This window comes from Eumetopias jubatus, unplaced genomic scaffold, assembly GCF_037043125.1.
Source record: "Eumetopias jubatus isolate StellerSeaLion01/CBP00866 unplaced genomic scaffold, mEumJub1_p1.0 scaffold_7, whole genome shotgun sequence".
Taxonomy (NCBI): Eukaryota; Metazoa; Chordata; class Mammalia; order Carnivora; family Otariidae; genus Eumetopias; species Eumetopias jubatus.
In genome coordinates, this window is record NW_028274813.1 from 107,588,931 (window position 1) to 107,613,035 (window position 24,105).

At 43.8% G+C, this 24,105-nt stretch overlaps 1 protein-coding gene across 5 annotated transcripts in view; it reads left to right on the forward strand.

The window, feature by feature from the left end:
- MAP2K5 (mitogen-activated protein kinase kinase 5) overlaps positions 1-24,105 on the forward strand; it is a 252,618-nt gene that overhangs the window by 221,877 nt on the left and 6,636 nt on the right. Inside the window, exon 23 of one of the 5 annotated variants that reach the window (XM_028100051.2) lies at positions 658-709. The exons of the other annotated variants lie outside the window; for them this stretch is intronic. Within the exon in view, the coding sequence (XP_027955852.1) occupies positions 658-697 (40 nt within the window). The 3' untranslated portion in view covers positions 698-709. Of the gene's footprint in view, positions 1-657; positions 710-24,105 lie in introns of those variants that run through there. 5 annotated transcript variants of the gene reach the window in all.

Below are 24,105 nucleotides of genomic sequence, written 5' to 3' on the forward strand. Positions count from 1 at the left end.
ACTTGTTAACTTGTTTAACTCCTCTCTATTAAATTATCACTGGTAGCTTTTCTGTGTACCCAAACCTGATTGTAATTACATTTTCAGATAGTTTGGCTGGTTGTTCTCTCAATCAGTGGATGTGATAAACTGGGCATTAGAAATTGAAGAAGTCACCAGGTTAGATTTTTGTCTCTCCAGCACTTCAATTCCAGTGTAACTTTTGGAGTTACACCAAATGGTTTCATTTGCCATTGTGAGACCCAAACCTTTTGACCACTGGGATAGACAGAATGCACTGGACAATTAAGATTTTAGGGGCATCTGGGTGGCTCAGTCCGCTGAGCCTCCGATTCTTGATCTCAGTTCAGGTGTTGATCTCAGGGTCATGAGTTCAAGCCCCACGCTGGGCTCCACGCAGAGCATGGCGCCTACTTAAAAAAAAAAGATTTTATTTTTTTGCAATATGGAGAATGTTTATTAATGAGGAATGTGTCAAAGTAAAGGGAGTAGGCCAAGGTTATGGAGGCAGGTAAACAAGGAAGTCATCAACCAGTTTTATGGAAGGCAGGAGGAAGGATGGAAAAGGGTTTTATCTCTTTGAAAGTTGGGTTGTCCTTTGTGGCTAACACAAGAGTGGGGAGATTTCTCATCTTCTGTTTCTTTCTGGGAGTGCAGGGCTCAGATAAAGTTCAACATTATCACCACAGTCTACTAAATGGACCAAAGGTGAGTTTCAGTTTCTTTTGATCCAGAGCTTGCTTGTATCCTAAACACAAATAGGAAAGGCACATTTCAGGAGCCCCCTTGCATAGTGTTCATGGACCCACTCTACTTGCAATCTAAACTTTTTAGGATACTAACAATGATTTAATGAGCAATTATGAACTTGGTTGTCATTTACAACATCTAGCTATCACCTGTGTCTTAAAGAGCATGTTTTAAAACAGACCCTTAGGGCCAGCCTCCTATGTGTGTCTGGCCACCCATTCCTGCAGACATCATTTTTGCTTTTGGTTATTCATCTGGAGTTACAAATCAGCTCATTAGCTAAGGAACCCAGAATTTGCAGGGAGAATCCCTGGCTGGGATTGTAACTTCAGCTAAGTACTTCCTTCAGGCACAGATGGCATCACAGAAGCCTGGGGGCTCCACAGAGGGTCCAATTGACAACCATGGAATTATTTTTTTTATTATTATTTTCAAGTTCTGAAGGCCATTAAAATCATCTGTTTGTGTCTGCTTGTAAATAGGAATCCACTAGTCAGAAGTTGATTTTAGCTTTTTAATTGCACATAATTACAACGGCAGAATCACTGCCTGGATGCTTGAGATCGCACTAAATCAGACAGCTTTAATTTGAATTTTTGATGACACGTTAGCACTTCAGCAAGAACAGAGAGATTATAACCCCAGAAAACAAGCTTTGTTTTTCCACAGACGTGACTGCTTAATCTTTTCACGAGACTTTAGCAGATAAATATGTGTGTGTGTGTGTTTGTGTGTATTTATATACACGCACGTAGCAAGAGAGATACAGATAGATAAAATCTGTCACTCCTTGATCATGGTGATCTAACAGTTTTAATTTCTCGGTTAAGGATAACTTTTTTCCTCCATCAGTCAGGTCAGATCTCTTAATATGGTGATGATTTGCCTGTTTAAGATTGCGGTTTTTTGAACTCCTGCCTGCAATGTGTCTTTCTTGTTTTCCTGGGCCTGCTGTCGTCTCCCCAGCATCGCATTTCACAGCACAATGAGACTGTGGTGCCTTGACCGCAAAAATAGTTTGGTTATCCTGGGCGCAGTAAAGTGGATCTCTGGGGTTGCTCTTCGGTGTCACACCACATTCCCAGGGGGCTAAGCTGGGTCTTGGGAGTGTGTTGCACATTAGTTCCTCATTTGACGCCACTCAGCCCGTTGGCAGTTTCTTTTATTTGGGTGGTGGCCTCAGTTTGGAATGACCCCTGCCCCCGCCCCGTCCTCAGAGGTCTTCCTCCTCCCCATCACAGGGCTTGCCCCCTTCTCTGAGGCACTCCAGAATTTACTGTCTCTGAGTTGGAATAGGACTTAACTACACAAAATTACGTATTTGTCTTCTAGTCACAAATTGGTCCATGTAGTACAGTGGTTCCTAATGCTGGCAACTCATCAGAATCAACCAAGTAGGTTAAAAATAAGAGGCAAAAACATGCCTGGATCCCAGCCCAGATTAAAGAATTTTTGGTGCTTAGGCCAGGGAGCAGGTACTGTTTTGATTTTTAAAGTTCTCCAGGTGATTACAAGGAGCAGCCGGAGGTGAAACTCACTAGTTTAATGACTTTTTTCTACAACTAGATTGTAAGTGCCTTGAAGGAGGGTCATACTCTTCTAATTCAGTGTCTAGCATGGTTCTGTACAACTGACATTCAGGCGAGTCTCTGATCTAATTACAAGAGAAGAGAACTCACTATCACTTACTCTTTTTGCATGTGCCAGTCTCTCTCATCCAGTTCAGTGAAACACTGTGCTGGACATCGAATGGATAGACAAACAGGATATGTCCCTTGTTCTCCAAGAACTCACACAGCAGAGATGAGGAAACTGATCCAGGAACAAGCCATCTCTGGACATTGTAATGTACAATGTAAGTTAGGCTGACCACACTAGAATGCATGGTCCAATCAAAGGGTTTTGTTTGACTTAACCCAGAGGTCATCTGGGTAAAATAATTTGGTGCCAAAATAAAGGCATTTTGGGGATGTTGCAGTGTTTGCAGGGATAACATTCAAGGCATTTAACCACCAGTACAACATGGGTGTGACCAATCAGAGCGGGCACCAGGGTTCCAGCCATCCCACCTTGGGATAGGATGTATGGGAAGAGCAAGACATTGTTAAGCGGGTGCTACTGAGCAGCACCTGTGATCTTTGGCATGGTTCTTACCACTTGAGAATTCACCTCTGACATTTAATTCCAAAACAAGAGGTATCAGAGAGCCAAGACCTAGAGGAGACCACCTGGCCAGCACCTACTTTGCTTGGTTAGATTGATGGCAGGGGGACCCCACAGTCTTCATCTATCAGGATATTGGATGCATGCCCCCACAACCCCTAGCTCTCGGGAATAATGGATTAAGTTGAAAAAGACCAGAGACATTTAGCCATTTGTGGGGGAAATATAAAAAGATCTGAAGCCTAGTCTCTGTGATTTGGAAATTGCTGTTGAAGGCAGCAAACTTGTTTTCCTGGGAGTACACTCCGATAAATAGATGCAATTCTTATCAATAATTAATGAGTCTAACCAGGAATTTCAAGGGCTGGAAAAATATTAGAAGCCTCCTATTTACAGTTGAAACCAGCTGGATTTGTTTAATGGGTTGTTTGCTTTTTAATTTGTAGCAGTTTTGAGAGAGACCTTTGGGGATCCGGAGTCTCGTGGTTTCAGTGAGGCCTTTTGTAGACACACAGTTATTTGGGGGGCCAGATCGGCCTGCAGATAATTTGAGGTTCGCGTGGCCATTTAGAGACTGCCTAAAGGCAGTAGAGACATTTGGGCCTTCTGTCCTCTGTTTAATTTCAAGATTAGAATTAAACATTAGGTCTTGGTCTACCGAGAGACATTTGCCGGAGCATGGACTAGTTTCTTTCCAGTATCCTGGTTTACCGTTTCTCTGTTCTCTCTCTGTTCTATGGTCACTGATTCTGAAGTAGGAGGCTTGGTAGCATTCGTTTATTAGTGCAGAGGTTCCCTTGGCACAAATAAAAATGGAATTTTCAAATGTAACCCGATTAACTCTTAATTGTGTACCAGTAGCCTACGTGTGTCTTGCCTCCCTCAGAAGGCTTCTGGGTGGCCTGTGTCTCTTTTTAAACTTGGTGGGGGGAGGAGGGATTCAATTAATAGCAGGACTTTCTAATTGTGGGACTGGTGTGGAGTTGACAAAAATTTGTATAAATAGGGTACATTTTTCCACTTAAGAGGGCTGTGCTGAAACATTTTTAATTGGATTTTCATGGTGATTGACAGCATTTGATTATGACAGTAACTTTATTTGGCTGGACTGCTCTCGCCTCTTGTTCAGATTTTTCCATCAAAGCCCTTTTTTATCCTCTGAATCCCCAGTGGAGCAACAGTGATTGTGGAAGAGCCTTTTAGCACCTTTGTTGTCACCATCCCTGGTGATGATTGGGCCCAGCTGGTAGTAGATAAGAAAATGTCCCTTTCACAAAGAGGCTGTGTCTCCCGCCTCTGTGGCTTCAATAATTTTAAGAGCCCCCAAAACCTGTTGAGGATTAGAAGTAGCTTTAGATGTGAAATGAGTGTTAAGTATTAGTAATCGGGAGATTAGGGCCCCAGGGACGATGAGAGATAAACAACTGCAATTAAGGCAAATCTGCCGATGTAAACAAAATTTAGCAGAAACAGATGCCCTAACCATTTTGGGGGATTGATTTGAGGGCACCAAGGAATCGATTTTTGTCTTGTTTACACTTTCAAACCCCTGTGATATACTGAAAGGCGAAATATTTCATACAGCCTGATTTTAGTTAATTTTTTTTCCAGTGCCTCACAGTAGGTGCCTGTCTTCTCGCAGTGACCAGGCCTGAGTTTATTCAGCATTCACAGGGAGCAGCTAATTGTCTATGAAGGGCCCCCGTGTTTAAATGGGCTTGACAGGAATTTAAATTTTGTTTCAATCAACCCCTGTGCTCACAGCCTGCTCCAGTTTCTAATTTTTAAATTAAACATGATTTTTTTTTTTTTTTTTTTTTTTTTTTTAAGCCACAGCCTTGCCTCTGGAATACTCTGGCTCTAACTCTCGGAAGGCAAATCGGCAACCCTGCAATGCTGGTGTATGCAGGGCCCGAGGCACCAGCTCCTAGGCTGGAAAGTTCTTTCCCCAAAGCAGGCATCTCGTCCCCCTGTCAGGGAGGTCCGCAGAGCTGGGGCTGGGCACACTGTCCTTCCTGCCTGTGGAAATAGTCCAGCTCTCCTGTGCAGGCATCGGCGCCACGTCATGTGGAAAGTGGGTTAAGTACCAAAGAAAGGCAGAAGGGTAGGTTTAGAGGGCTGGCGAAATCGTAACCCACTGCACGTCTGGTACGGACACGGATTTCAGAAGCCCGTTCTACTCCTGTTTGATGGAGAGAACACGCTTTGAGCATCCCAAGTGTGTTCTCGCTGTTTTTAATTGTCGAACGTCTGCTCAGTGCAGAGCGTCCCGCCTGATGCCGAGGAAGTGTATAGCAGCCCTGATTCCTGACCTCAGCCAGCTTACAGTCTAGCCGGGAAGATGGGGATATAACAGCCAAGCACTGGATAGAATGTGAGACTGGCCAAGGCCCTCCCTCGCCTACACCTGCCCCGCTTCACCTCACGGGGCTCCTTCACACAAGCCCTGCGCTCTAATGCTCTCACGGCGCCCAGATGCATGGGGCATTCTCGCATGGTCATGTCTTCACTTGTGCTGTTTCCTTACGTCCACATGGTGAATTCCTGCAATTCCAGTCACTGCAAGAGCCCCCCAAAACTTGCTGAGGATTACAAGTAGCTTTCAATGGGAAATGAGTGTTAACTGGACAGCCTCTGTGAAGCTTCCCAGACCTGCCTCTGTAGGGTTCCTGACTTCCTGTCATATGGCATCCTTCTTCCTGGCAAATCCCTCTGCTAGTGCACTTTTCACCCTTTGCGGCCGTAACTTGTTTACCTAACTGGTAACGGTCCATAAACAAGACTACAAGTTTCTGGAGGACGACATCATGTCTTACTTACCTGAGTATCCTTAGCATCTAGCCCAGTCCCTAGCCTCACGTAGAATGCTCGCTAAATAGTTATTGAATTGAAATGATATGAATTTAACAGGTAAAATGTTTTCTGCAGAAGGCAAGATTTCTTCCAGCCAGGGTTTTCTGGGGAGGCTTTGTGAACCAGTGACAAGTAAGGCAGGCCTCGCAGAACATTTATTTATGTGCGCTTATTACTTTCTGCACACAATGTGGAACACAGCTTGGATCATAAGGGAAAGTAGCAGACCCTCTAATAATCCGCACTAGCCAGAATCCATACTACAACTTATTTTCTCTGAACTTACCTGAAAGCAGTTGGAAGGAGGATTGCATGCATCTTGGAGCTACAGATAAATTCAGAAAGGCTTCTGCTCTTTAACATTTAAAAAAGGCAGATTTATTGTAGAGAGAGAAATTAATCTAAACAAATAACATTTTTTAAACACATGAGTTGACAGAGTTCTTTCATATAAATTACTCATTTGACCTTCACCCAAACACTACAAGGGTTATTCTTATTCCCATTTAACTGATGTGTTAAACCGGGGCTTAGAAAGGTTAATTGACTTGCCTGGAGCCACGCAGCCAGGATGGACATGGAACCATTCTGCCCTAAAGCTGTATCTACTGGTGCACAGTGGACAGGGGATAGTGGCTGTGAGAATTTCAGGGAAGTCAAACTATTTCTTGCAGTCAAAAATAAAACTAAGCACAAATAGCCTGCAAAGAAACACGTAGGATTTCAGCAGTGTGCTTGTGAAGCCAGAATGCCCCTCTGGGATGATAGCTCACTCCTTATGGTTCCCCCCTCCCCCCACCTTGGCCTCATCCTGCAGCTGCCGGGCCATGGTTGAGGCAAGGAGCTGGTGGTTGCATACAGCAGCAGGTGCCTGGCTGAAGCCTGGACCTCAGTGCAAGCAAACCAAACGGGAAGAGAGGAAATTCGCACTTGGTCTGCTAGTTGGTTATCTGAGGGGAAGCTGTGAGCATCTATGAGTTATCATTGTTTTTTAGTCTTGTCAGCCTGTTGCAGAAACCGAGGACCTTTTCAAACCTTTTCAGTTCTACCATCATGGTTACAGAAATAAGCAACTTCCAAGAGATACATACTGTTCCTTGAGTTTGGGAGAAATTTCTTTTAACTGGGCAAACTTACTGAGCCCATTCTATGTGCAGAATATATTGCTAGAGGCTGTATCTAGTGCTACTCAAATATGGACCGTGGACTAGTAGTAGCATCTGAACTGTTTCTTGAACACAAGATAAGGAGTTTGTGCCAGAATATAAATCAAGCATGACTCAAAGCTTCTGTTTAATTCAGCTGACGTTTGTTTGTAGGAAACCTTTGTCAGTGAAGGAGGCTGCGTGCTGATTGACATTGTGGCATAGTTCCTTATCTTGTAGCAAACCAGTAGCAAGTAGTTCCCAGACCAACCACTTGAGTTACACAGCTGCAGGGAACACAGAGGCTGATCAGAGGAGCTTACAATGCAGTGTGGAAGTGGGGCATTTATATAACCAGGGGTACAGCTGGCCTGATATAAGATACCAAGGAGCGGTTCAGTAATCTGTTTATAGATGGTCAAAAAGAACTAAATGAAAGACAACCTTCAGAATGGGAAAAATATTTGCAAACCATGTATCTGATAAGGAGGTAACATCCAAAATATATAGAGAACTCATACAATTCAATAACAAGAACCAAACAATCCAATTAAAATGGACAAAGGACCTGAGTAGACTTTTTTTCAGAGAAGATATACAGATGGCCAACAGGTACATGAAAAGATGCTCAACATCACTGATCCTCAGGGAAATGCAAATCAAAACCACGATGAGCAGTCACCTCACACCTGTCTGGTCACACCTCACATTCTGTCAGAATGGCTCTCACCAAAATGGTAAGAGATGACAAGTATTGACAAGGACGTGGAGAAAAAGGAACCCTCTTACACTGTTGGTGGGAATGCAAACTGGTACAGCCATTGTGGAAGACAGTATGGAGGTTCCTCAGAAAATTAAAAATAAACTATATGATCCAGCAATTCCACTTCTGAGAATATATCCAAAGGAAATGAAAACACTATGTCGGAGATATCTGCACACCCCATGTTTATGGCATTATCTACATAGCCAAGTCCAGAAACAGCCTAAGGGTCATTGACTGATGAATGGGTAAAGAAGATATAGTATATATGTACAATGGAATATTATCCAGCCATAAAAAGAAGGAAATCCTGTCATTAGCAACAACATGCATGGACCTTGAGGGGACCATACTAAGTGAAATAAGTCAGACAGAAATGCAAATACTGTATGATCTCACTTGTATGCGGGATCTTAAACAAAACAGACTCATAGGAAATAGATTTTTGGTACGGGAGATTAGATGAGAGTGGCCAGAAAGGTATAAGATAAATGTGTGTACAAAAGGTACAAAAAGATAAATAAGTACTAGGGATAGAAGAGACAACATGATAGCCAGAGTTAACCACCGCTATATGGCGTATTTGAAAGTTGCTAAGAGGGTAAATCCTAAGGGTTCTTATCGCAAGGAAAAAAAAAAAACATTTTTTTCTTTTGCTCTTTTTTATTTATATAAGATGATGGATATTTTTTAAAAAGATGACAGATGTTAACTAAACTTCTTATGGTAATCATTTCACAATATATGTTAAGTCAAATCATTATGCCATACACCTAAAACTTATACATTGTTATATGTCAGTTATATCTCAATAAAACCAGTTGGGGGTAAGAACTTAATGAAAGAGAAGCCAGACTGTGAGTGCCTTAGGAGACATGTGAGCAAAGTAGTTAGGTCACACAGAATAGGAAGCCAGATGGAGATCAGGGTCCGTCAAGAAGGTAGAAGGGAAACTGAGGCTGGGAAGACAGCACACAAGTGCCTGTCCAACGTCGGCATTCTGGGGAGCAGAACAGCAGGAGCAGAAGCATGGAGCCATGACCTTGCTCGCTTCTATAACTGTTATGGTAGAATTGGAAAGGTGGAAAGGTTTGTTGCCAGACAGCAGGCAGACATTCTGTCCTCAGTCTGTGACGTCTGGAGAGGCAGAAGATGGGTCTAGATCTTGAAAATGAGTCTGTCATGAATGTGGACAAGAAGCAACATGGTAAACTGGAAAGAACATTGATCTGATTTCAAGTACAGGCTCTGCCTCTTAGTAACTGGGGAGTCAACAGTTACGTAGCTTATCTGAGCCTCAGCTTCTTCATCTGTAACATGGGGGTGGTGATACCAATCTTAAAGTATTGTTTTTATTTAAACAAGATGAGAGTTTTGTGAAAGTGTACTTATAAACTGTAAACTGCTAGACACATGTGAAGCACTAAATCACTCAGCCTCTTTGGGTCATGATTTCCTCATCCATCTAATGTTCTAGGCATTTCCAACTAGTAGCTTCTTGGGAGACAAATGTGTTTAGTGGAGCTGACTGTGAGTTAGAATGAAGTAAATGTGTGTTGGATGTTCGCAGCAAGTGTCCAGTGAATTGGTAATTTCTTGAGGGTGGACAGACACCTGTGACTTTTCCTCCCCAGTCATTAGAAAGCTTAATTTTTTGTCCTCTGTTATCAGTCGAATGTAATGAGCATCTTGTTGGAGGGAATTATTGTAAAACAGTTAATCAACAAGTATTTGTTCTCTGTATCTCTGAGGTGTTGTGATGCATTCAAAAAGAATATAAGAAACAGTTTTGTCATGGAGGAGCATATGAGACACATCCACAGGAGACATTCAGAGAGGGCAGGATGGGCTGTGTGCTGCTGACTTGCCTGGTGTGAGAGCTCAGGGGAGGTCAACCCCTTCCATCCCTCCACCCCTCCTTCGATAGCTGTTTGAAGTCAGGCATGGCCCTCTCTCAGCCTCATGTTCCTTGCTTATAGAAACTGAGTCCCACAAAGCTGGAGATTTAAGTGAGATAAAAGTATGTTACATGCCTGGCACGGTGGTTGGCATAAAATGAGCGCTCAATAAATGGGGGTCACTATCATCACCATCACTGCTAATAACAAGAGGGAAAGTTTTCTGGAAGAAGGAAAAGCACAAGCTGAGAGCAGAGGAAGCACGGGACGGTGAGGAACGCTTTGCCTTCTGGCCAAAGCGAAGAAGACGGCTGGGAACGAAGGGAGTGAAGTTAGCTGGGTGGGGTGGGTCTGATCTAGGAGGGCTTTGCACACCCGTGAGGACCATGGCTACTACACGAAGCTATCGTTGGCTCCTGAGCAGCGCAGGGGCTCGGTGAGGCTACCCCTCCACAGGCAGATGGATCACCCAGTGCTGGTCTCTGTCTGCTCCACATGGACCAGATTCTGGCTGGAACCAGCTTCGCAATAGGGATGTCCTAACCCTCTGGCTCTTTCTGAAATTCCATGTAGGTCTCCAGCCAGAAGAAGAGAAAACTGAGTTCAGAGCCTATAGCTTCTTGGCAGCATGTCATTTGTCTCTCTTTCTGCAGCTTCTTTTCAGTGTCCTTTCTGTCAGCCATCAGGGAAAATCATTAGTATGCTAATCTAGCTAGCCGTCATTTTAACACTGACCTTTGCTAACCTGCCTTTGCAATTTCAGGAACTATGTTTGACTTCTCTAAAAGTAACCTTAAATTGTAGTCTTGTAAGAATTCCAGAGCTGTATCCTTCACTCCTTCTTCTAATGAGGTTATGACCAAATGCTCATTATAATTGCTTTAGACTCCTTTTAATTTTCAAGCTTATTAATCATAAGAAGAGTTATTTAAAATTGCATAAATTAATCTTAGATTAAAAGCCCATCAAAGCCTCGAAACAATTAAGAATAAGTAGGATTTCCCTGGGGCAGCAAGTTTTATTTTAATATTGTAGTCAGGTGGATATCAGAACCTTGAAGTATGGTAGTGATTAATGTATGCAAAATTTAAATGAGATTTTTTAAATGGCAAATCTAAATCACATATTGACCTAACTGTAGGTTTTAACTGCATTGTCTGTCATATATTTAAACTGTTTACTAATCAACATTTTAATTACAGCGTGTGCCGGCATACCCTAGGACAAATAAAATCTAGCATTTTAAAATATCGCTGCAAAGTTAGTTATCCAAAAATTGCAAGACTGTCACTAGGAAGGACAGAGGGATGAGAAAACAGAGCAAACTTTCTGCAGCAACGGGGAGACTTGACACAGACCGTCCTGAGTTGTGGGGCTGCCCACAGACTTCCGGGCCCCGATTGTCACCTTGCAACTCTGTTGGTCTGAGGCAGCTGCCTCTCCATGGAACAGCAGCTGGGTTTCCTTTGAAGTTGGTTCATGTTTAATTAGGGAAATACTTCCCTTCCTGTGTTTGAGCCCTGGCTGCCAAGCATTATTTACTTGAACACTGTGTAGCCCTAGGGTCGCTATCCATCCCCCTTTAATGGTATGTGGATAAGATATTTCCAGAAATTTGACTGGACCTCCGCCTAAGTGAACAGCCTCTTCTTGCCTTCTCCCCCACATCCTGGATCACCACCAGGGTAGGCAAACTGTCCCCAGCTCAGGGCGGTGGCTGGGGGCCGCACCAGAATTTGGGCAGAATTTCTCTATTTTACAAATACTCTGTTTCGTTATTGAAGGTAGATGAAAAGAGGGTCACCTTGAACAAATTATTTCACTTGAGACTTCAATCCCCACTTCGTGGCAGGGAGGGTAATAGTGACTAACTTACTGTTTCTGTGAAAATCCAAAGTGAAGCACATAAAGCAGATAGCGTAGGAGTTGGAAAAATAAGACGTTCCCAAAAATATTTGCTCCTACCCTCATCATTCCTTTTCTGAAACTAGTTTTTAAGTCATGGTTAACATTTCCAGTAGCACTGAGGGATATGTGATAAGACATTCGTGTTCTCCCAACCCCCCCCACGGCCCCAGCCCCGCTCTCCAGAGTTGAACACTGTTAATAGTAGTTTCTGACGTTACCGTTCCGCACCTTGTGTTTTCACTTACTGTATCTGTAGAATCTTTCCATATCCTATAAAAGTCTACCTTGTTCTTTTTAATGGCTGCATGGTAATCCATAATATGAATGTACCATATGTATTTAACCAGGACCCTGTCATAGAACTTCTGGACCATTTCCAGATCTTTGCTGTTAAGATGGTGACCATCTCTATATACATCTTTGTATGCTGCATATGGGAATTCCAGCTCCCCCCGCCTGTCCTGATGCTGAATTACCAGACTTGAATCATTGCCAATCTGATCAGTGATAGTCATTTTAATTTGCATTATTTTATTAAGTAGGAAGTTGAATACTTTTTTTCTTGCATTTATTGGCCAGTTGTGATATTTTTCACATACTTTGCTCCTCTTTCTGTTGGGTAGGTTGTGTCTTCCTTCGTCATGTTTTTGAGCCTTGACTGCCCCATCTAGAAAGCAAGAGTGGTGGACATACCACCTCCAAGGTGCCTTCTGCCTCTCTGGTCTGGGATCCCAGCCCAAGGATCCAGGATCCAAGCTGTCCTTTGGGCAGCTTTTATGCTAACAAAAACGCCCGTCTGATCGCGGCCTTGCCGAGCCAGCATGGAGCTTGCAGAGCCAATAGCTGGGGGTAAACTGCAAGAGGGCTGTTTTCTTCTTTTGTTTAGTTGTGTGTCTTCCTCTCTTAGAAAAGCAGGCTTGGAAATTACAAGGCAGAGCTGGGATTGAACTTCCTTTAAAGCTGCCTGTAGACATCAGGAATATTTATTTTCTCTATTTGTTTTAAGCCTGGGAAGACTGTGTGGTTTTCTCACCACTGTCCTGATGGAGCCCTGACCAGCAAGCGTGCAATGCCCCTAGCCCTAATGTGCCATTAATGATAGGTTAATGTACAGTATAATGTTTTTGGGACTACGGGTTCATTACACTTCTGAGTGTGAGGTCTTTCCACAGAGCGCCCAAGGTCCCATTGCATTATATCATGCAATAAAAATACCCTTTTCATATCACACACTAATAAACTGTATTTGAAATGCTGTCTGAGGGCACTGCTGTCTTGTCTATAGGCTGAGCGTGAGTGCAACAGTTGGGATGCCTCTATTCTATTTTGTGTTTTAGTTACACGGAATTCTGAACCCAGGGAAGTCTGCTTGTTCTTGGTTTAAATGAGGGAGCGAGTCGGGGCTTGAGGCCCGAGGCTCAGGGGAGGGGCTGCTTGATGAGCGTTGAGGGTCCTTAATACATTCTTCCTTACTGGAGAATTGGCAAGGTCCCTAATTCCTTCTTGCCACAAGGTGTGCCACTGTCAGGGGAGCCGGTCTAGTGTCTTCCACACTTAGCATTAAATATATGTTAGGTGGTATAAAAAAAGAAGTATGATAAACACTGCCGCATTTTGGTCGTGGCTAATCATGACCGCACACCTACCTGTCTCCGTGCTGTGAGCCTCACACTCAGCCTCCCTGCGAGGTCGCTGCTCTTCTCCTTATTTGACAGAAGACAAAGTTCATAGAGCTGAGGGGGATAGCTGCAGTGCAGAGAAGGAGAGCCCCCTGTGTGGGCACAGACAGAGCCCCTCCCACCAGTGCTTGGGCCCCCCGAGAGGTCAGAGATCGCACTTGTGCTGGGCAAGCGCCCTCTCTTCAAACACACATAGTCCCGGTGCACTTGCTGGTTACCCACACCTTCCTGTGAGTTGGTTTAATCTGGTGATTTCTCTTCTCAGCAGTTAGCTGGTAGCAGAGGTGATTTTGAACTTGGGACCCTGGAAAAGGAGACTCTTCTACATCAGAAAAGGACGTCAGGATTTAGGGATGAGGCCAAGACTGGGATTGGAGGGCTGAAAATCACCACTTTCATACTTTGATCCAGGGCAGACCATGGTGTCTATGCTTTGTTAAGGGGATGCAGGTTCTACCAGCTGTAGGGTGTGGGGAAAGAGTGACACGGGACATCCAAGCCCCTGGGGTCAATCCAGCCCTGAGACTTCAGCCCCCAGCAGTCCTTGCCGCCTCGGAGCTCTGTCGTCCTTGTTTATAAACAGGCTGGCATCTACTTCTTCAGCGGGAGGTGGCATGCGGTAATGTATGTGAGACCACCTGATCAGTGCTTGGCCTGGGTAAGAGCTCACCACGGTTCCAATTATGTTACTGCTATAGCATATTCTAACAAAAGGCACAGGCTTTGGAGCTGACATCCGGTTCAAATCCCTACTCTACCTTAACCCAGTCACTTAACTCTGAACCTAGTTTCTGAATCCACAAACTGGAGGGAATAACAGTGATGCCATCCCGCTACTTCATGGGGGTATGTTGTGACATTGGAATTTAGATAATGAGCTTGAAAGCACTTTGTGGAATGAAAAACCCCACTGAAATGCTGGTATCTATAAATATCTATATTTCCTTCTCCAAATCAACATATTCAAACGGGGTTATCTTTGAATAAATATCCTTATAGTGGAGCCAATAAGGGCAGCTATTAAAACGCCTCGCTGGTGTCCCCCCTCACCACAAGGGAGCATGTCACCACAGAAATGTAGTCTACAAAGCCCAAAAAGGGCAGTTATTTTATCCCACGTCTTCATGACAACAGAGCAGGGGAGCAGGGGCAGTGTCTGTGCTCCCCTGAGTTAGCAGGAGGAGAAACGAGCACCAGCTCAAGGTAGACAGTATCACCTAGAACAGAAGTCACATGGTGAAGGGACCACGTTGAATGGGCTGAACTGGTCTGGGAAGCCAAGAAGATGATGGAAAGAAAAAAACCCGAAGTTCCTGAGACTGTCCTGAAAGGGCTGAACCTTTTGGCTGTAGCAAAGTCCCCTTAATTGTTAGGAGAAGAGTATTTAAGTTTCAAAGATAATTAGTTTTTCTTTCAAGGGTTACAGAGTTGGACTGAACCTTTTGTTTTCAGATATGCGGACTTCAGAACACTTACACATAAACCTCTCAGGGGTTAAATCTGTCTTTAGGGCTACCAGGACTTGAAAAATGTTACCATGTATCAAGAAAACGAGAAGTGACAAGTTCATTTAAAAAGGCTGGTTTGTCATTGTTTATCTAATTTTCACAGTTGACACAGAAAATTAAACCAGCTGACACTCACTCTCTTGACCGTCTCCCTGGCTCATTTCCCTGGTCCTTTCCTACTTGACCTTTCTAAGAACAAAATGTTCCAAACCCCCAAAATATAAAACTTCCCACTGAGTTTCCAAGTTGCCCAGCAGTCATTCCAAGATTCTGTCATAGGATGTCATCCCTAATGTTATTAAAAAACAAGATGAGGTTATAAATCTGCTCTTGTGAAGTATTTCTCTTTTCCCTCCGCTTTGACCATAAATCTTAGAAGTAATCAAACTCTCTGCGAAGGAAGAGGAGATAAACTTGGGCCCTGAGTGGCCCCATATGTCTTCACTGAATTCAGATGATCTGAGGGCTCATCTGCCCTGTGACATCACACGCCGAAGGAAGGCTCTGGGCAGAGTGAGAGCTTTCGCCATGTTTAACACTGACATTCTAAAGCTCAGAGGGCAGCACTGCACCTTCTGTTGGTGAATGAGCTGCTCCATATAAGGAAACTATCCAGATAATTGAAGCTTATTCTTTATAAAATCAAAACTTTAAAAAAATAGATTACAGTGTGTTCTACATTTCTTTCCTACATAACATAATAAAAAATAAATAAATAAAAGTCACAAAACCCGCTTGAATAAAGGTTTGAGTGACTAGCTAAAAGTGATCAAGTTTTCGTTGAACTTCCAGATTCTTAATCTTAAATAAGGGTGTCAAATTATAGTGACCTGTTGATATGTCTGGTACTCCCAGATTTGAAAACAAGGCCCTTTGTCTAAGTAGGAAATACACCACTTTATAATGTTGCACGTCAGTGTCCGCCTCTGAAACAATGACTGCTTTGCTCTTGAATCAGTAATTAGGGTAGACTTCAAAGTGTTGAAGTTTTGTTATTTTCTGAAGGGACGGACTAAACCATGACTATGCCAAAGGAAGTGCTCAGGCTCTAAAAACCAGATCTAGGGTCAGGTAGTTAGAAGCCTTTCCATACATCTATACTGGATTTGATTGAAAACTGGAGCGTAAGTGTCAGGAGAAGCAAGCTTGTAACTAAGTAACTTTGTCCCTCTTACCAGTGAAAACAGGCTTGGTTTCAAAGGGTTCTGCAGTGAGGGCGGCCAGCTTATTTGTAACCAGATGAAGTGTGCTCCGTTAGTCATTCATTGTGCGCATGACCAACGACACTGCCTCAGAAAACACAGGCCACACCGTTCACCGCCACAGAAAACGCATTTCAGGCTTCCGTACATTTAATTTTCTTCAACATTACCTTGCAAACCACAGTAAATCAATAACAGAATAGTTAAGTATCATAGGTTCTTTGTGTTTTGTTTTAGAAAATATTGCTCAAGGCTAAAAGTGGGTTCTATTGATGATCTTTATTTGCTGCTGGGACACAGAATGATCAGAATTTTCAAGTGGCTGCTTCTTTTTTGTGGCGATCCTTTAAAAAAGAAAAAGAGGGGTTAGTTTCTAATGGAAACCGTTGGTTTCCATTCTAGCAGAAACGCTAGAGTAACTGGTCGTTTTCAATCCTGTATTTTGTAGACTAGGCCTGATAGCTTTGGCCTTTGTTGTTATGCTCTGACTTCAGATTTTCCGATATGGTTGCCCCAGCCAGTCCCCTGGGTTCCCCCAACACTCACCACAGTAGTAACCCATTCCAGTGAATTGAGTGAGGCTCAGTGAACTCGGGGACATCACAGCTGAAAACAGTAAAAAAGATGGCACTTCAGTTAGTTATGTACCCAGAATTTTGACATCCGGTGTCTTTAGCAATTTTCTTTCCTCTGTGTTTTTTGTTAATTTGGTAGCACCAGAAAATGTCCCCTTTAGGTTCAGTCTTCATGCAAAGGGTTGTTTATCCCTCTTTTTTAAAATTTTTATTAATTAGTTAATTTATTTATTTATTTATTTGAGAGAGAGAGCATGCACACTCCGGCGGGGGGTGTGTGTGCAGAGGGAGAGGGAGAAGCAGATCCACTGCTGAGCAGGGAGCCTGACACCAGGCTTGATCCTAGGACCCCGGGATCATGACCTGAGCTGAAGGCGCCCCAGGTACCCCAGTTGCTTAGTTACTAAGATGGATTTTAAGAAGTAGCAGCCCTCACTTAATTGGATGCTTCTGGAAATAAGATGAGACAATGGAATAGGAAGTTCTTTTAAAAAGTTAGAAGTGGGATACCAGGACTCAGAACCCAGGGCTCACGTGGCGAGGTGATGTCTGGTCAGGGCACTTGGGCACCTCCCAGTCACAGCCCTCACCACCCTTCCCGCTGTGCCCACCATATATCTGTCCATATCCCCCCACCCACTCTGTCTGCTGCGGGGTCATCCCTCTGCATTTTCAAATATGTTGGCCTCATAACATTCATATGGAATGTCATTATTTTGTTTTCTGGATTTGCAGCTATGTATCCTCTTTTCATCCCTAGGGATGTGTGCTTTGTTTTTATCAGTTTTGTCAGAGGTTAGTCTGCTTTAATAATTTTTTAAAGGACCACTATTTTATTGAATTGACCATCTCTTTGATACCTTTCTATCTAATCCCTTTGTGTTCTTTATTTGCAGTCTTGTGTTTTCTTTGGATTTATTTTTTGTTCTGTTTACAATTTGTTTATATTCTGTTGACACTTAGCTCATAAACTTCCAGTCTTCCCCCCATATACTCATATAATGCTGTAAATTGCCTTTTAAATGTTATTTTAGCTGTATTCCATAAATATTTATCTGTAGTGTTTTTACTGTCACTCAGTTCTAAGCAATTTCTAATTTCAATTACAATTTCTTTTTTGACCCATGAATTGTTTAGAAGTATATTTTTAATATTATTTATTTATTTATTTGACAGAGAGAGACACAGCGAGAGAGGGAACACAAGCAGGGGGAGTGGGAGAGGGAGAGACAGATTCCCCCACGAAGCAGGGAGCCTGATGTGGGTCTGGATCCCAGGACTCTGGAATCATGACCTGAGCGGAAGGCAGACGCTTAATGACTGAGCCACCTAGGTGCCCCTATAAGTATTTTTTTTTTTTAAAGATTTTATTTATTTATTTGAGAGAGAGAGAGAGAATTGGAGATAGAAAGCACGAGAGGGAAGAGGGTCAGAGGGAGAGGCAGACTCCCCACTGAGTGGGAAGCCCGATGCGGGACTCGATCCCAGGACTCCAGGATCATGACCTGAGCCGAAGGCAGTCCGCTTAACCAACTGAGCCACCCAGGCGCCCAGTGTTTTTTTTTTTTTAAAGAATTTATTTATTTATTTGACAGAGAGAGACAGCCAGAGAGGGAACACAAGCAGGGGGAGAGGGAGAGGGAGAAGCAGGCTTCCCGCTGAGCAAGGAGCCCGATGTGGGGCTCGATCCCAGGACCCCAGGATCATGACCTGAGCCGAAGGCAGACGCTTAATGACTGAGCCACCCAGGCGCCCCAGAAGTATTTTTTTTTTTAATTTGCAAACACTCAGGTGTTTTGCTATCTTTTGATTGTTACCTGCTTTCCATGCATCTTGGTCAGCATACATGGTTGGTGCAATATCAAATCGGTATTTGTTGAAGTTCCCTTATTACATGGTTGACTTTTCTCCCTGTGTTCTTTTTGCTTGAAAGGAATGTGGGTGTATTCTCTCATTGCTGAATGCAGTATCCTTTTAACATCCTGTAGATCAAACTTGTCAATTGTGTGACCCAAATATTTTGTGGCCTTATTTTCTACCCGCTTTCTCTCTCAGTCACTAAGAGAGCTGTGTTCAGATCTTCCTCGATTAGTGTGGCTTTGTTAATTTCTCCTTACAGTTCTGTCTGTGTTTGCTTTATGCAGTGATGTTAGGTACCTGTGCCAAAAGACTCTATCTTCATTTCAAAGTGTTTCTTTTACCTTTACGTGAATGCCCTCAATCTAGAATATATTTTGCTGTCATTTTTCTTTTTGTCTGCTGTTAATAAGCCTACACTGTCTTTTAGTTCATATTTGTCTGCTACGTGTTTTACTTTCCCTTTGCTCTCACCATTTCTGCATTCTTATAAATGAATTTCTGCATTTTGTGGTTGGTGTTTTAAATTTCATCCAACTTTCTTTTAATTGATTAGCTTAATCACAAATATTTATTGCTTATGGTATATTTGAATATTTTTCTACTATCCTTTTTTGTGCTTTCTCTCTACAATACTTTTCTTTTTACTTTTTCTCTATTCTTTTGGGTTAATTATTTTTCTTCCCTTTTATTCTTTCCATTGGTGTAGGAATTATATTCTATTTCTGGCCTCTCATGGATTATCCTTATATTTTTCATCCAATTTAGCAAAGCCTAAGGTTAGTTAATAAATATACCCTCCCAAACAATATGCAGCCTTAGACTCCATGTCTTACCTTCACATTAGGTAGAATTTATTTAAATCACATATGATCAAAAAACAAACAGCAGCTTAGAGAAGATCACAAGGCGTTTCCCCTCATGTAAAAGAAGGCAGGAGTAGGGTGCCCAGACTAGTGCAGTAGCTCCTTCCACTTTACCAGCCAAGGGGGCATTTGAGCGCCAGCCAGCAACAGTGAGAAAGGGCAGTAGAAAAGTTTGCCCTTCTTTTCAGGACATTGGCACACAGTATATGTGCTCACACAGCATTGGCCAGACTAGCTGCAGGGGAGGCAGGGCGTGCAGTTGCTTTGCTGGGTAACAGTGTTCCTCCTTAGAATCAGGATTTGTATCAGTAAGGAGGAAGAGAGAAGGGATATTGAGAGGCAACCAGCACTCTCTGCCACAGCCCTTCTCTCCCCAGAATAAGGACCTTACGAGCGTCTCATCCATCCCTTCTTCATGTCCTCACAGTCCAGGATTTCATTTTCACCTTGTTTTCAGATCCTCAGAATCAGTCATTATTATCATCATCCTTTTATATATAATCGGCACTTGTTTATCCGTGGGTTTACCAGCTGTTTGTTCCTTGTTGCTATTGGATTGTGCTTCCTCCATTAAGAGTTCTGTCAGGGAGTGTCTGTGGGTGGCAAAGCCACTGAGCTTTTGTTCTGCTCTTGCTGGTGAGAATCTGCACCTCCCTTTGTAGGCAGTACATCTCTGTCCTTGGTATTCTGCACTTTCCCTACCATTTGTCTAGGTGTAGATTTCATTATATTTAGTCTGTTTGGAGATCATTGTGATTCTTTAATCTGAGACTTTGCATCTTTCATGAGTTCTCAAAATGCTCAGCTCTTGTCTCTAGATATCACCCCTCCCCAATGTGTTCAGTCTGTCTTGGTCTTTCTTCTGGGCCTTTCTCTTTCACATTAGAAGAAAATTTTCTCTCTCTCTCCTGTGCTCTGGGTGATCTTCTCAGGCTCTTCTTCTAGTTTACTAAGTCTCTCTTCAGCTGTATGCAGTCTGCTGTCTGGCTCATCCATACACAATTTCTTTTGGGTTTTTTTTCCAGTGACTGTTTTATTTTCTATAAGTTACATTAAATTCTTTTTCAAATCTCTGTGTCCTCTTTTTCATCATATCTTGTTCTTTTCTTAGTACTTCATTTTCTTCTTATATGTCTTGAATCTTTTCAAATGTATACCGTTTTACATTTTCCCTCCCAATTATTTTTCGATTATCTCAGTTCTGAGAACACTCATCTTCCTGTGTGTATCTTGTCTGCTCATTCTTGTCCATGGTGAATTATATCCTCACATGTTTTGGAATTTTTACTGTAAGTTCATACTGAGTGGGGTTTATTACTCTGGAAATGGTTACATTTCAGAAGGATTGCCTCAGAATGGTTTTTTTGTATGCTCCTGACAGACATTCCAGAGTAACACTAGATCAAGATCAACATTATATTAGTTTATCAGCCTGAGGATCTCAGACTACAGAGGTAGTATGCTGGGTCCCAAACTACGCAGGGCTCTGCCCTGTTCTTGTATTTCTTAGGCATCTCTCCTCAGGGCCCCCTTATGGTCCCCTTTGCTAATGGACAGACTTTTTATAGCTTACCCCTTCTATAAACTCAGCTTTGTTCAGGGTCTCAGGGTAAGCTCCTTGAGGGACGTGGTCTCCTGTTTCTGCTTAGTTCTTCATACTTTCTAGGACTGCATTCCTGGAACCAGTAATCCCTGTAAAGCCACAAGACTCCCACTCACTTATTCTGGTTTTCAGCTCGCTCTTCCTTGGTAACACTTAGGGGTTCCCCTTCTTTCTTATGAGTCCAGCCATGCTTTTTAAAACTTCCATTTTATTTGCCATGGCGAGGGCCATGTAGAAGGAAGGCTGTTAGGCTGCCTTAGTCTCATCATCTCTTCATTGACTCACTGTCAGAATCACTTCATTCTGTTGTGTTCAACAAACATACTGAGCTCCCACTGTGTGCCAGAAATTGTGCTTGTTCTCATTGCCTACCCCCTGCCTTTCGTACACTCACAGCCTCACATATACCCACACACATGAGCACATGCACACATACAGCAAATGTCTCCAAGCTCTAATATCAAAGCTTCAGAGGTAATTAAAAAAAAAAAAAAAAAGGGCAGGAGAGAGAATCCATCCTTCTGAGCATTGTGTCTTTAAACCTCCACCACCATACGGCCATCACCCCACAAGACAAACCTTGACCATGTAGACATCAGTAACTGGCCCCATATTCACTACTTGGACATGCTGCAGGGTCAGCCTGTCAGGCAAGAGTTCTCAGCATTATTGAAGCAAGACCCCCATTCTGCCTCTGGCACCCTCTGATCCCGATCCTCTGGGCATCTGCCCACCCCGAGACTGCCTGGAGGAGCCAGCATCCTCCCCGGTCCCATCTGAGTTCTCTGCCAGGCAGCTCCTCTCCCTTAAGTGGGCAAGAGGCACCATTCTGCCACTCACATGGGACAGCTTCATCTGGCGCAGACTCATGAATGCTGGTGTCCCACATGTGTAGCCAGCCCCCTCACCATGGCCCTCTGAAGTGTGCCCCCTCCCTGCACCACACTGCACAAGCCCTAGAATGACTCACAGAGACCTCTAGAAATATCTTGTTGTCTCAGTGGGCCATTTTCTGACCAATTACTCTGTGTAGGAGCACATAGATCTGCTCACATGAAAGGTGGAGAGCTCCTTGACCCCCTTGGATGCCTGTGTATGGTCTAGGATGGCTAGAGGTAAGCAATTTGCTGCTAATAATTGAATATTTGGGGAGAAACATCTATTTCTGTAGCAATTGTAAAGAATAAACTCAGGAAAGTTGATTGAAGTGGCATGTCACAGCTGCAGACTGTTTCTGAGGTCTTAAAAGAAAATGAAGGGCTGGAAGGAACCCCCTCCACCCCTACCCAGGGAAAAGCTTTAGAAATCAGAGGCCAAGAAAGCACATTCTAGAAAGCCGAGCTAGGTAGACAGGCAGATTCCACACTAGTGGCACGGAGCCAAGCCTCGCACCCTCATCTTACTGTTGCACCCCCAAAGTATTCTATGTGGAGGAGTAATAACCACCCCTCACACTGCCCACCTGTGTGTGAGAAGCCTTGTCTGTGGGCTGATGGTTTCGTTTGGTCCTTACAACTCCCCCCGCCAAGAGGAGGAGAGTGCAGTGGTATTCGGGGGGACTGAGACCAGCAAACATTGTCCCCATGTTCAAAACCAGCTGAGAAACAGGACTCAGGAAATGATAGAAAGCAAGTATCAGCTTTATTTCAATAAAGACCTAGATTAAAGGACGCGTTTACCTTATGGCCCGCGTTACCTTGCTGGGAATTTCCTGAGTCCCAGGGGTGAGCAACCTCAGGCCTCCCGCACAAGAGGGCAGGCCAGAACAGAGACCTCTGAGCTCATCCTGCACTCCTCCTCCCTGGGGGCAGAGCTCAGGAGTGTAATAACAACAGAAATCCTTGCATGAAGAGTGATGAAGCCTGGGGAATGGAGGTGCCCTCTGGAGTATTCTCTCCTTTATAGTGAAGCAGTCCTGGCCCTTCCCAAGCCATCACTCTGGGATAGCACCAGGAGGGTTTGTTGACTCTGTCCAGGGCTCCTTGCATTACCCCACACGGGGACAGAAAGGAGGATTTTCATGGAGGGGCCTCAGCTTCTCCCTGCTGAGTCCCCACTCGTGGGGCTCCCCTCCGACCACCTCCTTCCCCAGCTCCGCCTGGTGACCAGCCTGGCACACCCAACCTGGAAGGCAGAGTTGACCCCAGGGGTGATTATGACTTCTCATGTCATGTAATTAATATTATAAAGGCTGCCTGCGCCCTACCACTTATCAGCAGGTTAGCAGACGTCGGGCATCTGTGCATCCTTTTATAAGTCAGTTCGCTCTCTGATCTGACTGACCTAGGTAAGTAGGGATTCAATTAGCAGTTTTGAACCTTTAGCCGTGGAATGTTTTCTATTATGTAACATTAATGCAGCACCTCAATATTAAGATAGGAAAAAGGGGTTGTTTTTTTTTTTAGCATGAATGTATTAGTATTCACTGTGGACACTTCTTTATAAAGTCATTTACGAGCCCTCTCTTGAAGGACACAGAATCTAAGAGCTGGGCTCGTAGGGGAGAGTTACAGTCATATCTCCATAAGCATTCGGCTTCCCTCTGCTGTTGTCTCAGTAACACAGAGTCAAGGAAATCCTGACTTACCCCGATGCCTGCTCAGCTCAGGCATCTGTAAAACCCATAGAGAAGCTTTGCAAAGGGAATAGCAGAAAACTTTTATTTTTAAAGTTTAGTCACTGACAGTAACTAGCAACTGTTCCCATGAGTTGCTTATGGTAAATCTGTAGGTCAGACAAGAAGTCCTCAGAGCTTGCTGGAACGGACACCATCAGAAACTCAGAGCAGCCTTGACCCTCAGTGCCCTTGCTGGGCATCACAGGGCAGCCACTGGGCAGACGGACTTCATGGGCTCAGTGCACCTGGCTCTCGTGTGGCACTCACCGTGTTCAGTGTCCTTACCATGTGAGTGCACATCGCAGCCCTGAGTTCTTTCAAACGGCTGTGCACCAGAACAGCCCTCCTGTCTGTCCCCCCACAGAGAAGAAGTTCAATAACATGCACAGATCTAACAAGCAGGACTGACTTTGCTCCAAGAGCTGCAAAAAATAAGTTAATACCACCGTACAGGGTAACGATTGCCAGACATGTTGAGTTAAGCAGATGAGTGTGTACATTAGTTTTTAATTAGGTTTTTACACATATAGTTAGACTATTTCTTGACAACTTAAATCAGACATGTAGAAGCCCCAACACACCTCACGTCCTATGGCTCTGCTGGTCTCTGCAGTCCCGTCTAGTCCTCCCACTCCTCTGCTATTGCTGAGAAGGAGCTGAAGTGTTAGCCCTGCTGCTAGGGCTGGAACCCTACAGGGGACGTGTGGAGAGCCTTCAG